This window comes from Sturnira hondurensis, unplaced genomic scaffold, assembly GCF_014824575.4.
Source record: "Sturnira hondurensis isolate 20B ecotype Veracruz unplaced genomic scaffold, ASM1482457v3 Scaffold0008196, whole genome shotgun sequence".
Lineage (NCBI taxonomy): Eukaryota > Metazoa > Chordata > Mammalia > Chiroptera > Phyllostomidae > Sturnira > Sturnira hondurensis.
In genome coordinates this window covers 16,306,837-16,323,029 of record NW_028080827.1, presented here as the reverse complement: position 1 = coordinate 16,323,029, position 16,193 = coordinate 16,306,837, and the positions used below count along the sequence as shown (strand labels likewise).

The following is a 16,193-nucleotide window of genomic DNA, read 5'->3' as shown; positions in this document are numbered from 1 at the left end:
TTTAAAAGGCTCTTGGTCCCTAAGGATTATTTCATTTAATAACACGGTCAGTACAAACCTGGAGCAGTCTCATTTCAAATCAGAATGAACAGGCATCATATGGTTTTGAGTTTCGAGTCCCGACAAATTTCTGTGTGGCCTTTCTAATGGCAGAGGCCAAGCTCGACCTCTTGGCTGCACTGTCTCCTCACCAAGGAGAAGAAAAACCAAAGGACTCTACCAGCTGCTCAGGGTCACCTGGTAGAAACTAAATTGTGCTCTCCTTGTCAATCAACTCCCGTCTTTAGCCACAATTATATGATACTTTATAAATCCACTATTTTACAACTAGATTTTTCAAGCTGAGATTCTGGGACCTTTGAGGATTCTCTTCCACCTAAGCTTTAAGACATCTCAAGGAACTTCTGTGCACCAAAGTGCTTCTGAACGCCAGTGTGTTCAGAACAGAGAAATGAAAAGGCCTCATGATTTCATATCAGACAGCAAAGACTTTTCTTTGAAAAAGTTCTCAGAGCTGACCAGTCATAAACAACAGAATGTACAACCAAGTTTTATAAGGGACAGAAACTGTGATGTTAACAGATGCTGAAGGATACATTATTCCAAACAAGAGGAAACATGGAAAATTAGTAGTGCCAAACAATCTTTTTATTGTTCACTAAAAAATACCAGCCTGGAAAGAGTCTATTGCATTGTGTAATGAACACAAGGTCTGACAGTGCAAGTACATACGACAACCGTGAAACACAGAAAATGGTGCACATTGTACATAAAGAGAGCACCCACCTCTCCAAGGACTAAAATTTAACAGAATGAAGTAAAAAACCATTTATTAAATGAGAAATGTAAACATTGCAGTCATAAATGAAGTGCTCTGAGCAAAGCACTTTGTAACTGTTTTGTTGTGACATCTACTCCATCTACCGAGATTTAGGAATGGTAGGGACCGGGAAAAACTTAGCTAACAAAAAGCTAGCACTCTCAAGAAGTGCTCAAGAGTGCTATCAACTCTATGGATAAGAAGGATACCTGGCACTTCTGAGGGAGTCTGACACTCAGCAAACACTGGAATGTGTTTGAGAATGAAGACATTAACACTGGGAACAAACACCATTTCCCATGCCATCTGCAGATACCATCATTTGTTCCTTGCAGCTCCATTTTCATTAAGATGCACTGAAAGAGGCTATCCTGCCAGTTAGGCCAGGATCGAGGTAACAAAACTTCTCCAGTTACTACTACCAATTTGAATTAATTAAAAGTAAATACACATTTATTAGAGAGCAACGAAATCCATCTCTATTATTCACATGGCAACATATTCAAGAGCTGCAATGATAATTCACATTCCAAGGCCAACTTTATTACACCTACATTTCCCTCCAAACTGAAAAAGTCCTGTGTGGAGGGCAGCAGATAACATCACCACCACCATCTCCTCTCCAAACACTATCAGGATTCAGAAAGCTTAGTGCAGACACCAATGTTTGAAAATTGCATACATATGGCAACAGAAGAGGACTATACTCTCCCTCTGGGCTTCCCTGGCATCAGGCAAAGCAAGGCTAGAAGGCTATTTGCAATAGTACCTAACCTACTATGGCAATGCTCTCATTCTAAGAGAAATCAGGATTACCAAGTTCCTTTATGCACAGGTAATCAAGGGTTATTAAATAACTTCCTGAACTGAGACAACAGTCTCACCGTCAAAGAAAGTTTTCTTCTCACGTGAGAGGTTTTTATAAATATCTCAGATTTTAAAATATCTCAGCTTCTTTACTTAATACTAAACTATCAAAGCAAAGAGGATATCCTCAGAGCTCAAGAATGACTAATATTAATATTCTCAGATTTGTCTACACTTTATAGATCAGCAAATACTCTATCAGGTTATCCATTGAAGACATTTATAAATCAATAGTAATAGCCAAGTACATATTTTTCTTATTCTATTCATCAAAAAATATCATGTTCCAATAGGAATAAAGCCCAGTTCGGTGGATAGCTTGTTCCCCTCAACTCTGCACAGTCAATTGCACTAGTTAGTCTCTGTGTCCTTGACATCTCCTATGACTCTTTAAGGACTACCTTATATAAAGGTGAAAAACTGCAAACTCCTGCAGAAGCATTAGTACAAGTACTGAAGCAGACTTCAAAGGAATGACTTTAATTGCTTATGAGACTATTTACAGCCTTGCTAGAAACCCTACTGCTCTCAAATTGCTAGACTGAGAAATTCCAGTAATTTAAACACGGGAGGGAATTTAACTGGGAAAGGTTCCAGCGTAGGTTCTGGGCCCTGGAATGATGATGAGCGGCCCAACACTGGCCGCGTTTCCGTTTTCACCACGTTCACAACTCTTCCCCACTCGGGGCTGTCAAACTCTCCCATCTGTCACGCCACGGGGTGAGCCCTGCTGTCGCTGCTCCGACGTCATTTGGATGTCCTCCAGCACAGGTGGGACTCACCGAGGTTATCTATCACTTTAATGGATTGGAAATCCCCATTTCACACCATCATATTCCTAAAGCCATCAACTGGGAACAATTTGTAGTGAGTGAAGGCACAATTCACTGGCATTTCCCTTCATAAAGGAAATCAAAAGCATTGTTTAGAAGCTGAACAAACACCTTGGGTATTCCTATAAAGGAATGCTGTATCTGCCGCCAAAACCCAGGGACATTTACTAGATATACAGACTATACAGATTATGTAAAAGCCTGAATTTGGCAGTTTAAGACGTATTCCCAATTTTACACCTACACCATTCAGGAGGAAGTGCTGGTTAGTATCACAAATTAAAAGTGTTACCACCACCCTTTCGGCTTGTTTTTGCCATAAACTTCCTCCAGCTCCAGTGAGGCCTGTCAAAAGTTCCATCGCTCAGCAGCCCGCAGTGCTGCTCAGAGAGAGAACAACGGAGTCACCCCGCAGCCCAGCAACTAGCACTCAGCTGTGCGGCGGAGCCCACGAAAAGCCTTAGGGCAGACTTACAGAATGGCACCAACATCCTTGGTTTTATAATTCTGTCCCAGGAAGTCAGAAAATAACTTGGTTTTTAGTTTAAGAAAGAAACTGAATCTATGCTCAAAAACAATGAATGCCTCAGAAAGCAAAACCTAGAATGGAAAAACTACAGACAAATTAACACCCTGTTAATCAATAGTTTACTTTGGCTAAATTATCATAGTAAGTCAGTGCAATTTATTACTGTATTTAGAAGCACAGCCTACCATGCTCTTATAAAGCAGAGTAGTGAAGTACCCAAAAACAGTTCACAGAGATGCCAGCCCTTCAGCCTTCTGTGACTTCAGAACTGAAAAAGACAAAGGCTGCCCAGGACTTGACATTCAGCACAAGGTGAGTGAGGAAACAGCTGATCTGATTTGTAGTCACCTGTGGCAATCCCAGGACGTTCCTATTTGGACACCGATGGTTCCCAACCTGGCAGCACATGAGAGTCATCTAGGAAGCTTTTAAAAACTGCCAAATGAAAAAAAATACAATAAAATAAAAATAAATAAAAATTTAAAAGAATTGCCAAATGCCCAGACCAATTCAAACGGGAGGGTGAAAGCCAGAAATCAGAATTCTTTATGCTTCCCCACTGAGTGGTTCTCACGTGCAGCCCGGTCACACCACTCCCTTTCAGAGAGTGTTGCAACAAAAGCCCTATCTAGATACTTTTGTTTTTTACTAAATTCCACCGGGGAAAGGGAATTTTAGAAAAAGGCACAGTCGTGCTTCCTCCAAAGACGCAGCTTACTGTTTGAGAGGCGCCGTTCTCAGCGGTTACGTGGAGCGAGGGTTGAAGAGGAGGAAGTCCCTGTCTCGGCAGAGCAGGCTCATTTTCAGGCTCCGGCAGCTGCCTCCGGCCACAGAGAACGCCCAGACGCCCATGAGCACCATGATCACATATGCTGACACCAGACTTACTGCATAGTGAGAACTAATGAAGGTCTGCAAAGGAAAAATAAATCAGCTTGGGTAATAACGGCTAGCTTATTAAACATGTGGAGCAACTGAAGATAAAAGCAAATGTGAAATAATTTTAATAGCTGGGGTCTGTTTCACCAAACATATGATGTATGTCATGTCTTCAGGAACACCAAAACCCACAAAGACACACAGACTAAACTAGTCAACAGACACCAGCCCATACATCTGTGCTTTATGGTATTCAAATGGTGGCCCTACAATGCAACCAGAAGCCAGAACCTAATGGAATATCCAACAGACGAAACATGTCATATAACAGGGCCCCCTTTATAATCATTTCTGTGTTAACTGGCTCTCAGAATTTGGAAGAAAGCCAGACAAGTCCAAGCTACTTTAGGATGAATCCTTAGTGCCCAAGGGAACATGAAGGAACAGCATCTCTTTTCAGATGCACAACTGCTGTGGGTTCCACAAGTTCACCCGAAGAGCATGGATGGGGCGGGAGGCCGAGAGGACCGTGTTACACAGTGGGGAGGGGCCACAGTGTCTATCCTAATGGAGCTCATGCACGAGCAAGGCAGACAGGTAACGAGTGAAGAAATAAATAAATTACACAATCACGAATGATAATGAATACCAGATCAGAATAATTATCATTGTGATGGCAACAGGATAGATAAAAATACAGTGACACACTTAGGGTGGTCAAGCAAAGCCCTGAGGAAGTGGCATTTAAACTGAGACATACAACAGGTACAGTGAGCCAGCCTGTGAGAGGAGGGAGGGGACCAAAGGAGCTCGGTCAGCTGAGAACTTGGGAAGCATCAGTATCACCATGTGAGGTCAGAGACGAAGGCAGGGGCCAGCTACCAAGCACGCTGGTAAGGAATGCGGATTCTACACGCAGGGCAATGGAGTGTCACACAGTGTTTTAGGTAGGGGAGCTGAATGACTAGACTTAGATTTTTAAAACTGCAGAGAAGGATTAAGGGAGGCCATGATGAAAGCAGCAAGACTAGTTAGGAAGATTTTTTTCACTGGATGGGGAGAGTCCATGAGGGTGAGTTAGACCACGGTGGTGGGGGCAGAGATGGAGAGTGGATGGTAAGAACTGACAGGACTTGCTAATGGAGGGAATGTGAGGGATAGGGAGAGGCCAAGAATAACTTCCATGTTTCTGGCTTTAGGTAAATGGTGGTGCTATTTAATGAGATAACAAAAACCTGAAGAAGACCAAGCATGGAGTGGTGGGTGAGAATCCAGTTCAAAGAAGACATGCTAAGATTGACTTACCTGCGAGATTTCAAAAGGCAGAAGGCAAAAGGTATAAGTAAGAAGTTAGATACATGAGAATGGGGGAGGAGAGGTCTGGACTTGAGAAAGGAATACAGAGGCAGAGTCTATGCATGGCATTTAAAGCCACAGCTATGAGTGTGATTACCCATGGAGCTACTGTAGAGAGAAGGGAAAAGAGAAGTCAAGACCAAGGCCTGAGAACGCTTATAAATTATTTGTGCTACTGCAGGAGCAAATTAGAGGTGTCAACACCATCTTAGTGGCTTGACTAAGTGAACAAGAGTCAGCAAAGGAGTCTGAGAAGAGCAAACAGGAAGGTGAGAGGAAAATCAAGATAAAATGTGATGCAGAAATCAAAAGAGAACGCCATTCAGAGAGGGTGGTGAACTCTTTTCAAGGTCGCTGGGACGAAAAAAGAGCACTGTCCATTAGATCTGGAAAAAGGAGGTCCTTTTGACCCTGACATGTGCGGTTTTGAAGGGGTGCCTGAGAAGATGCCAGATTGAACTAGAAGTATGAGAGGTAAAGAAGTGAAGACAGAATTTGTGGGGACAACACTAAATTTTGCTGTGACAGGGAAGAGGAAGAAAAGAGTGGTGGGAAAAAGGCAATAAGCTGATGAGGAGATGGAAAAGCTGGTGATATAGGAAAGAGGACAAAATTGAAGAAGAGAAATCATTAAGTAGGAAAGAATTAGGTCTAGCCCCAAGTCAGGGAACTGACCTTTGACAGAAGGAGGGATCCTCTGCTGGGACAGGGTAAGGTGGGGAGACAGGTTCCCACCTAGCCACTCAATAAAGGAGAGGATTGCCCTGGCCGGTGTGGCTCAGCCAGCTGAGCACTGGCCTGAGAACTGAAAGACCTCTTGTTGGATCCCAGGTCAGGGCACATGCCTGGGTTGCAGGCCAGGTTCCCAGTTTGGGGTGAGAGGCAACTGATTGATCAGTTTTTCTCTCACAGTTTCTCTCCCTCTGTTTCTCCCTCCCTTTCCCTCTCTCTAAAAAATAAAATGTTTTTTAAGGACAGGATCTGACTGGGTCAGTTGGTCACCACACACCTCTGCGTGTTGGGGATAGGGGAGTGCCTCCAAAGCTCCTCGCTTTCCTCATGCTCCCCCTCCCTGCACATGCACCTGGCCGAGCACCAGCCCTGCCCATCAGCTCTGGCCACAGAAATAGGCTAATTTTGCAGGTAGCACCTTATGTAGAAAGAATGTTTTTCTCAAGAGGCATCTGTGGGCATGGTAGGCATTGAACATTATCTGGATTCTTTTTCAGAATAATTCTATACATCAAATCTATTACTTTTTAAATGCAAACCACAAAAATTGATTTGACTACATTGAATACATTTTGTTCATAAAAAGACATTAGGAAAATATAAAGATAAACCACCTTGCAGAAGTTACTGGCAATACATACACCTGACAAATGCTTCTTTTAAATAATATATAAAGATCAAAACAAAAAAAAGAGAGACAACTGAATGATAGGCAAAGGACTTGAACAGGCATTTTACAAAAGGATTATCCAAATGTCCATTAAATATGTAAAGACATGCTCACCCTTCTGATGCTTTTTCCAGACAGCTACATAACCAACTCTGTTTCATGTCTTTGCTCAAATGTCACCTGCACAATGAAGCCTACTCTGACTGCCTAATTCAAAAAAGTCCACATCCCTCCATCTCCCACACTCTGGATCCCTTATAACCTTCTCTAGCCCTCCTTTCCTCCACAGTACCTATCAATTTCTAGCACACTATACAATTGCCGATTATGTCTCTTGCTTATTGTCTCTCTCCCTCCACTAGATGATAAAGACAGGGATCTTTAGTTTGGTCACTAAACTGTTTTGTTCACCTAGAACAGTACCTGGAACACAGAAAGCACTCAACAAATTATTTGTCAAATGAATGGTCAATTGGATCCACAAGAAAGGCATTTGCTTTTTCATGTAACTTCCTTTCTGATTATAAAATGTATGTTGCTTGTGGTCCCTCTGCCCCCGGGAGGCTGCCCTGAATCCCCATTCCTCCTGACAACCAGGACAGGGCAAGGCCTTCCCCAGGATGAACCCTGGGCCCTGGGTGGTGGAGGGAATTCAGCGACAGCCCTGCCGCGGGCTTACAGGGAGGTGGCATGCAGCCACAGATGCAGGCGCAGGCGTAGCATGGCTCAGAGGAGGGGCCTGAGCAGGGAGGGCGAGTGAGACGGCCCGTACAGAAGGCTGGCCTCATGTGTGGGAGCAGCTCTGGGAGTGGCTCAGTGGACTGAGTGTCAGCCTGCAAAGCAAGAGGTTACCAGTTCAATTTCCAGTCAGGGCACATGCTTGGGTTGTGGGCCAGGTCCCCAGTAGGGGGCACACAAGAGGCAATCATACACTGATGTTTCTCTCCCTTTCTCCCTCCCTTCCCCTCTCTAAAAAGAAATAAAATCTAAAATAAATAGAAAGAAATAAAAATAAATAAAATCTAAAATATTTCTTTCTTCTAAAGAAATAAAATCTTTAAATAAATAAATAAAATGTATGTTGAAGAAAATTTGCAACATGCCAAAATCTACATAGAAGAATCCACCCAGAGATAAATGCTGTCAATACTTTAATGCATTCTTCCCAGTCTCTTTTCACGATCTGACTTTACATAGGTGCTATCTTATCGAGGGAAACACGAGTGGCCTGCACCACTGAAAGGCTTTAGGTGGGGGATGCAATCAGATTGGATAAGAGGAAAAGGAGGTTGGGAGAAAAACATCTGATACAAATGCTACAGGGATGGAGAGGACAGCAACACAAGGCAGGACACATCGGAAGAAAGCTTAAATCCTTTAGATAAAAAATAATAAGAGTCTGAATGAGGTAGTGATGGGGAGAATTCTGATGTAAATATCTGACAAACTGTAACAAAAGTCAGACCTAAGGCATTCGACAATACTTACAAAAGCATCTAGTCAAGTTTTTTTTTGAAACATTTCTTTTAAAAACTGGTATTGTAATGTCAGAGAGAAGGGAGTGCAATGGTCACTCTTGTTATTGATCAGACAGAGTAAAAATGGTACAACCCTGTGGACAGTATTTTAGCAATTTGTATCAAAGGCTTTAAAAATGTTCATGCCATTTGACTTCATAATTCCATTCCTTGGAACAACATATTGAAAAAGTTTCATGTACAAAATGTCCAAGAAATCATTATAATAACCAAAAGTAGAAACAGAAAGGATCAGTCACTTAAGCACTCTATAATATAATTTTTATGTCATGATATAAAGCCATTAAAATTTATGTTAAAAGGATTTACAAGAACATGCAAATTGCTTAAGACGTGTTACACAGCAAACCCTAATGCAAGACTATTTTGGGTTTGACTATATCCACTAAAAAGAAAGACACTAGAAAAAAATCTTTAATGAGATCAACCAACAAATTAATAGTTGTCTTTCTGTAGTAAGACTTAGATGATTTATCTATCATTCATCCATTCTTTTTTTAAAAAAATTATTTATTTATTTTTCGATAGAGGAGATGGGAGGGAGAAAGAGAGGGAGAGAAACATCAATGAGTGGTTGCCTCTTGTACACCCCCAACCGGGACCTGGGCCACAACCCAGGCACATGCCCTGACGGGGCACATTGAACCAGCGACCTTTGGATTCACAGACCAGCACTCAAGCCACTGAACCACACCAGCCAGGGCATGCATCCATTCTTTTAAACAACTTTTCTGGATTTCCTCATTTTCCCATGAGCACGTACTCCATTTAGAGTGGAAGCTACCAGTTGAGACATGTGGACTTGAGCTCCAAAGAACAGTTTGAGCACAGTGGTGATACTCACCAGAGCTGACACCAGCAGGTGGGTCAGAAGAACTACCAGAAGGGTGTACCAATTTTTCTTCTCACAGCCATCAAAAAATACAATGCCCCAGAACATGTGCAGCAATATGATAACCAGCGTCATGAAAGCTGAAAGACAGTCACCCATTAGTGCCCAGTTATATGAACAGTCGATGCCAAAGCCCACTGAACACCTGGTCATGACACACAGGCCCTTGGGGTAAACCACACCACTGTGAGGGTTTACCGACGGGCGGAGGCAGGACCGTGACACACATTCGCTCCATCAGTAACTCAGAAAGCAACATTTCTGAACAAGGGGTCAGCTCTGCAAGAGCTTCTCTAGATGGTAAACCTGTTAAAAAGACAACTTAAATCTGGCTGTCAGGGAGTTCCTCTGAGGAATGATACAGTATGTGATATCTAATCAGCTCTTCCTGAAATAGCCTTCTGCACTCATTAAGAGAGGCTTTCCTTAATTAAAAGGAATGTCTTCAGTTTAAACAAGTCTTTTCACTGAAGTGAAATTTCTCCTTGGATTTTTTTAAAGGCCAAAGGAAGAGTAAAAATATTAAACATCACAATAATTACCTAAGATTCTTGTTTAGCAACTGAAATTGAATTTGATTAGCACACACAGCTTTTCCTGCAGAATACTGTGTGTGTCCTGGATAACATTCTTCCACTTAAAATGGTCAAGTTCCACATATTCTGAAAGCTTTAACATAAAAAAAATAAAGACATACAGATTTCCCCTTTTCAGCCATTTAACAAGATACCATTAACACCTACCAGTCTGGCAAAAATTTACGTCTGCTGATTCTCTCTCACACTGCTGGTAGGAAAAAAATCTAGCATTATCTACTAAAGTTAAAATCTGCATTCTCTATTTCACTCTGGCAATTCTGTAGGTAAATCTATGCTCTGAAGCAGTTAGTTAGTTCTGGAATCAATAGATGAGGACTTGTTAGAAATGCAAATTCTTGAGACCCAGCCCAGACGTACAGAAGGAGGTCGCATGAGCCCAGGAGCCTGTTTAAACAGCGCTCCAGCTGATTCTGATGCAGTCAAGTTTGAGAACTGCTGCCCTGGAGAAACCCCCGTATGTTTGCACGAGGAGATAAACACATGAATATTTACATCAGCACTATTTGCAACAACAAAAATGTCCATCATTACCAGAATACATAAACTGTAGCGTATTCACACACAGAATACTATACGATCTGCAGTATAAATGACCTCAAGAATATGGTGCTGAGTGGAAGAAAAAAAGCATCTTGTGAAAAAATGACTATTACTTCACTTACACAAAGTCAAAAACACACAAAACAAGGTTAAAAAGACAAAACTGTTGTGGCTGGAGAAAACGCGGCACATCTCACGACAGCATGCCACCATTTCTGTAAATGATGGTGACTGCTTTAGCTGAAGTAGAAAAGGGATTTTTTAAAATTCTGGAACAATGGCAGACTAAACTAAAATGACGTATTTTAATCCCAGTGATGATCCTAGAAAGGAAGGTTGTCCTAAGACGCTTTACCTGTCTGGTGACATGGTGGTACAGAGTTGAGACTACCGAAGACACTCAGGAGTTAAATATATATCAGAAAAAACCAGGGTAGAAACTATAATCTACACAGGCACAAATGCTCACACCCTAAGGTTTTTCTAAAACCTAGATGTCAATTAAATGTCAAAAGAAAGCAATGACACCATAAATATGTCATCTGTCTGTCAGCTTACATTTGCCCATCTGTCTATGCGTTACCACGAAACAAACACTGAAAATGGCCAATCACGCTCCTGTGGCTAAGTCCCGGAGCTCAGCTACTTGGGAAATGCTCTAACCCAGGAAATTTCTAGTTCATTCTCACCTTTGTCTGTGAGCTTCAGACAAGGATCCTCAAGCTATCATTAGCCCTGAGCTCTCTTTCAAATTCTAAGTCCATATTTCTGTTTGCAAGGCTCTTTCCTGCTAAAAAAAAGATGTTTGATGAATTGACCCTGTCTCCAAAGTCAAGTCTCTGTCTACACCTGTCTGTGCCAGGCACTGTTCTAGATACTGGGAGTATTGTGGTGCACAAAACACAGTCTCATGGAATTCTGCCCCATCTTTCCAGTTTACTTTCTTGTCATCACAATATCTAACAGGGACCTCTTGGGTATTTACTGAAACATTGTACACTTCTACTTAACTGCTTATTTACTCAGCTAGCACTATTTTCTGGCTGGCTTCCATGGTCATTTTAAGTCTTTATACTATTATAACGTGCTATTTGGAATACTGGGATTTTATTGTTTATTCTCTCCACAACTGGTTAGAGGTCCAATAGAAACCAGGACCTGGATATCTGAACTATCCTGCCACAAACATGCTCTTCAAAAGTATCATTTTGATACTCCTCTCTAGTAAAAGAATTAACTCCAACTAGAAATGAAGATTTGTTAATAGTATGTATAGGGTATTATCTTTTAATTACAAAACATTTCTCATTTCATGCTCCTAAATAGAAAATTCTAAAGTCCTTCAGTGTCTCTAACCCTAAAATTTGTTTGGTTCAAATATTCTTAAAAGTAGAAAAAAACTTCCCTAAATTAACCATAAAACTATCAAAATTAGCTTATCACCCAGATTAATGAAAGGAGTTGCCACAATCTGTAATGTTTTAAAACACTAAACAGAAAGCTGAACAATTCTAGTAAGTACTGTAGGTGTGAAATTGTGCTGTCAAGTTCAATAATGGACTTCCTCTTCTAATAATCTTTTAAATCAAATTATCTTGGTATCGAATGTTTCAATCTAACCCATTCCTAAGCAAAATGTTTCAGTGCTATCTTTAAGAGGCTACATTTAACTACTTGGCTCTTTTATCTTTCCTGAACATACTCCAAATACTCTAGCCCAGATTCATAAATATCCTCATTTTCACATCTGTCCCTCTCTCCCTCATTCCTGATACCTACTTTTCTGTCCTTGCAAAGGCAACAGCCTAGGATAGCAGCTAATTCTAATACGGGGTCCTGCTATCTGCTGGTGTCCCCTGACGTCAGAGTATCTCTAACCACGCCCGGGAGAGCCAAGGGTGCTGCTGGGTGGTGGCAGCGACACACAGCATGTGGTTGGGCTTCTGGCTTTTTTTTTTTCCCAAGTAAGAGAAGGGTCTAGGGTGTCAGGGTTTCGTGAAGTGAGAGACTCTCCTCCACTTGATTGTAGAAACTCTCTGGATTCTTGAACAATCTCTAACGACCTAGCCCAAGTAGAAGTCAGGCCACAGAATTAAATTAATGTTTCTGAAAATGTCTTTCCTATAAAAGGGGTTTAACTTTAAACTTTTGCTTTAAAAATGTAAGAGAATTCTGTGACCTAGTTTATGTAGTACAGGTGTACATATATGACTAATCAAATAATATTCTCCAAGATTAAAAAGAAACATTTTGAAAATCTTAGCTACATCTTATAGCTACATTACACAGCTATAAGAAAGACATAGGACACTGAGGCATTAAGGCACAGTACTTAATACCAACCGCATCATGAAGAGCATGTCCTGAAAGCAATTTGAATGATTATAGGTGTTTAAGTAGCATTCACCATTTTATATTTATGAAAATGCCCTCGAAGTATGTTTATGAGCCAGAAAGACTGCCAAGGATGTAATTTTATGTTTAAAGTCCTTCTAGCAAATGCTGAAGAACAAAGAAATTCTCTCCTCAATAATTAGCTCAACAGTGTGAAGTCAGTGGGAAGCCCCTTAGAGGCTGTAGATCTAACCCCCTATGCGATCAAAAAGTAGATCCCACAGGGCCCACTTCAAATACTTCCATTTTAGGAGTTTACTTAATGCAAACAGTCACTGTAGGAAAATTCATTCTCATTCTAAACCCAAATCTGCCTTCTGACTCAGTGAGTCTCAGCTGGGGTAATTTGCCCCCAGAGGGCGTTTGCATTTGCGGTCACCACAGGTGGTAGGGTGTCTCCAGCATATAGTGCACAGAAGTCAGGGGCACTGCTGAGCATCCTTCCACACACAAGACAACCCCCTGCAACTTAGAATGATCTGACCCCAATAGTGCTGAGAAAGCTTGGGATCCTTACTGATCCAACCAAGGCTCTTTGAATAATCACGAGTCCACTCTTCTCTTCTCACAAGTAACATGTTAAAAGATACTTGCAACTCTGTATCAGTCAGCTGTTGTCACAAAAATGCGAGATAAAAAACCATGCCAAAACTCCGTGGCTGGAGTTGCCATTAGGAGCAGGGCTCTAGGTGGTGCTCACAGGAACCTGGGGTATACATAAACCCCTAACGGGGGACCCACCTTCTGGCAGCAGACAGTGAGTGTGGGCTCCCAGAGTGTCATCACTTTGTATTAATGCTTCACTGAGTTCTTGAAATTAACCAGGAACTTTCCACGTTTACCTCAGGTCTGGAATAGTTTCAGTACCAGCAGATTTTATTTTCTTTAAATGTCTGTTCCAAACTAGCTCCCAAACCATCTATTCCTGCTGTCATATAGAAATCAAAAGCAAGCCTAGAAGAACTTGGGTGGAGACTTAAACAGAAGTTAGAGATAAGATTTGTTTTTGAGTTGAATGGGAACTTCGAGAAAAAGAAAAGAATCAGAAATGACTCCAGCTCTTGACCTGAGCCACAGTAAGGCTGGAAGCCTGTCAGCTCAAATGAGGAAATGTTGTCCCACCGCCTTCTGTCCTCCAGAATTTCTGACGAGCAGTCAGCAGTACTTCAGGTCACTGTTCTACTGAAGGAGGAGACAGCCCTCCTAGAAATGGGAAAGCAGCCTACTGTGGGGACTTGAATCTCCAGAGACTTCGATCTCAAGACTGATATCCAAGTAAACCTTTGTAAATCAAAATATTCAAGGAAATCTTTGGTGAAAAACTTTAGGATTAAAGTTTTAAAAAGTTTATTTTAAACTTTAAAATAAACCTCAAGGTTGATTAATTTCTTAAAAGAACCATAAAGATTTCCAAACATTTATGTATATAATAAGAAAAGTCTAGTTGTGGGAAATTTGGCTAAAACCCATTTCAGGAATTGTGTTGGGAAACCTCAGAGTGCACCGATAAAATATTTTACAGTGTTACAATTTCCCCAGATTGCGCAATGCAGCAGCTCTGATGCGACCATCCTGATTCTCTGTAGCAGAGTCACCGAGATAGAAAGGTGAGCTGGTGCAAGTGGCTCCCGTGGTGAAGAGCATCCCTGGTGGGCATGAAGCAGCTCAGTAAACGCCAGGAGTCGCAACACAGCTGTGGAGCTGCACAGAAGCAATCTGAGGTTGCTGAGGAAGGCCAGACTGATCACTGAAGTTGATACCAGGGTGGGTTATTTTCCCCTTCCAGATTATTACGCTGTACAGACTTGTAGCCTAAGAACAACAGGCTATCCCAAATAGCCTAGGCATGCAGCAGGCTATACTATTTAGGTTTCTGTAAGTGCACTCTGATATTCACATAAGGATAAAACTGCCCAGCGAGACACTGTCAGCACATATTCCCTGGGCATGACTTCATTCATCCATTAAGTCTCTACTCAAACAGCACTTCTTCCATAAGCTGTGCCTAGCCTTCATTTTTTAAAATAGGTATTTATGAGTCCATCTAGAAACAAAATATTCCACAAAGTGCTAGGGATACGGAGATGAACAAGACAGTCCTCAGCAGCTGGTTGGAGAAAAAGACCTAAACGACCTAAATCACTACACGGTTGACCAATTACAACTGCAGTAAGTACTGCAAAGGAGAGGTACAGTACCGCCTGAGCATGGGTTAGCGCTCGTCTTCTGTGTGCTCATGGCTCTTCCTCATCACAGTGTTTAGCACACTTCATTATAATTAGCTGTTCTCTTCATTCCTACTATGAGTGGAAGGCACAGACGTTTACTGAGACGTATTTTCACAGCTTGCTATAACCCTATAGAATAAAAATGCTTCATAATGATTTGAGATGAGTGATTAAATAATCAAATGGGCTCATTAAAAATACTAAATTAATGAGCAGGATAAGACTTGAACTTAAGATTCCAAGTCCCACAGTTTTGCCTCTATTTAGCATTATCAAGTAATGGTAACGATTCTACTATAAGTTAATGCTAGTATACTACACAATGACAAATAAAACAGAATTAACTTATGTTATCTATAAACTATACCTACCTATACCATGAAAACTCACGTACATACAGATATCATATAGTATACATCTTATACCAGCATATACTAATTAATAACCCCTATATTCTTTATTTATTTTATTTCTTCGGCAGTTATAATGGAATATGTTAAACTGACATATAAACTTAATAGATTTAACTGAAAAATTAAAAATGAACTCATGCCTAAATAAATGGTAACAATAGCAATTATAAATAACAAACAAAAATCTATACAAATAATGGGTTATTTTTAAATGCAAAAAAAGTAATTTCTTAAATGTAGAATTCAACGTGTATGCTCCAAACAACAATATTATAACAAACAAGAGAGACTCCTACACACGGTGAAGTAACAGCTGTTCTCTCACTTTGTAGGTGTACGTTCCCAGCATGGTAAGTCTGCCTCCCTGACTTCGCTAGATAGTAAATATTTTATTTGATGTAAATTTTCCTGTGAATTTACAGAAATTACAAATACAATCCTCAAACTGCTAGCATATGTTTCTTTTACTTTCTTCCCAAAGAATCATTTAAAGCTGGTCCTAGGAAAACAACCTAGCTCACCAAGGTGGAATAGCACCATCTAGTGAAAGAAACACAAAAATATGTTCCACTAGGAGAATGCCACTTCAAAACCAAGAGGAAGTGGCTGATGTAAGCAGTATAACAGGCAAATTTAAGAATATATAAAGATCTGTACCAGTAAAACCCCCTCAGATTATGTCTTGTTCATTTATATTGGACTCTAACAGACTTTAGCTATTAATATTACATTTGTTCTAAAAACCTGACAGTACTATAATCATTTAAAAAAATTCTAAGTATGGAATGTTTAAAAAGAAGATAATTTGCTATGTTGGAAGCACCACTAAGTAAGCATGACCCCTTAATACACTTTCCCGTCCTCTGACTTGCAGCCAGATGTGAAGGACTTTGCCTTTACCCT

At 40.9% G+C, this 16,193-nt stretch overlaps 1 protein-coding gene across 3 annotated transcripts in view; it reads right to left on the bottom strand.

Moving 5' to 3' along the window:
- Nucleotides 1-630: 630 nt before the first annotated feature.
- Nucleotides 631-16,193, bottom strand: part of APH1B (aph-1B gamma-secretase subunit) — a 29,387-nt gene continuing 13,824 nt past the window's right edge. For 2 of the 3 annotated variants that reach the window (XM_037054069.1, XM_037054066.1), the window contains 2 exons: nucleotides 9,069-9,196; nucleotides 631-3,961 (listed from right to left, as the gene is read on the bottom strand). In XM_037054069.1, coding sequence (XP_036909964.1) covers nucleotides 3,794-3,961; nucleotides 9,069-9,196 — 296 coding nt within the window. In that variant the 3' untranslated portion in view covers nucleotides 631-3,793. The remainder of the gene's footprint in view (nucleotides 3,962-9,068; nucleotides 9,197-16,193) is intronic. The other variant, XM_037054067.1, reaches the window with a different exon arrangement.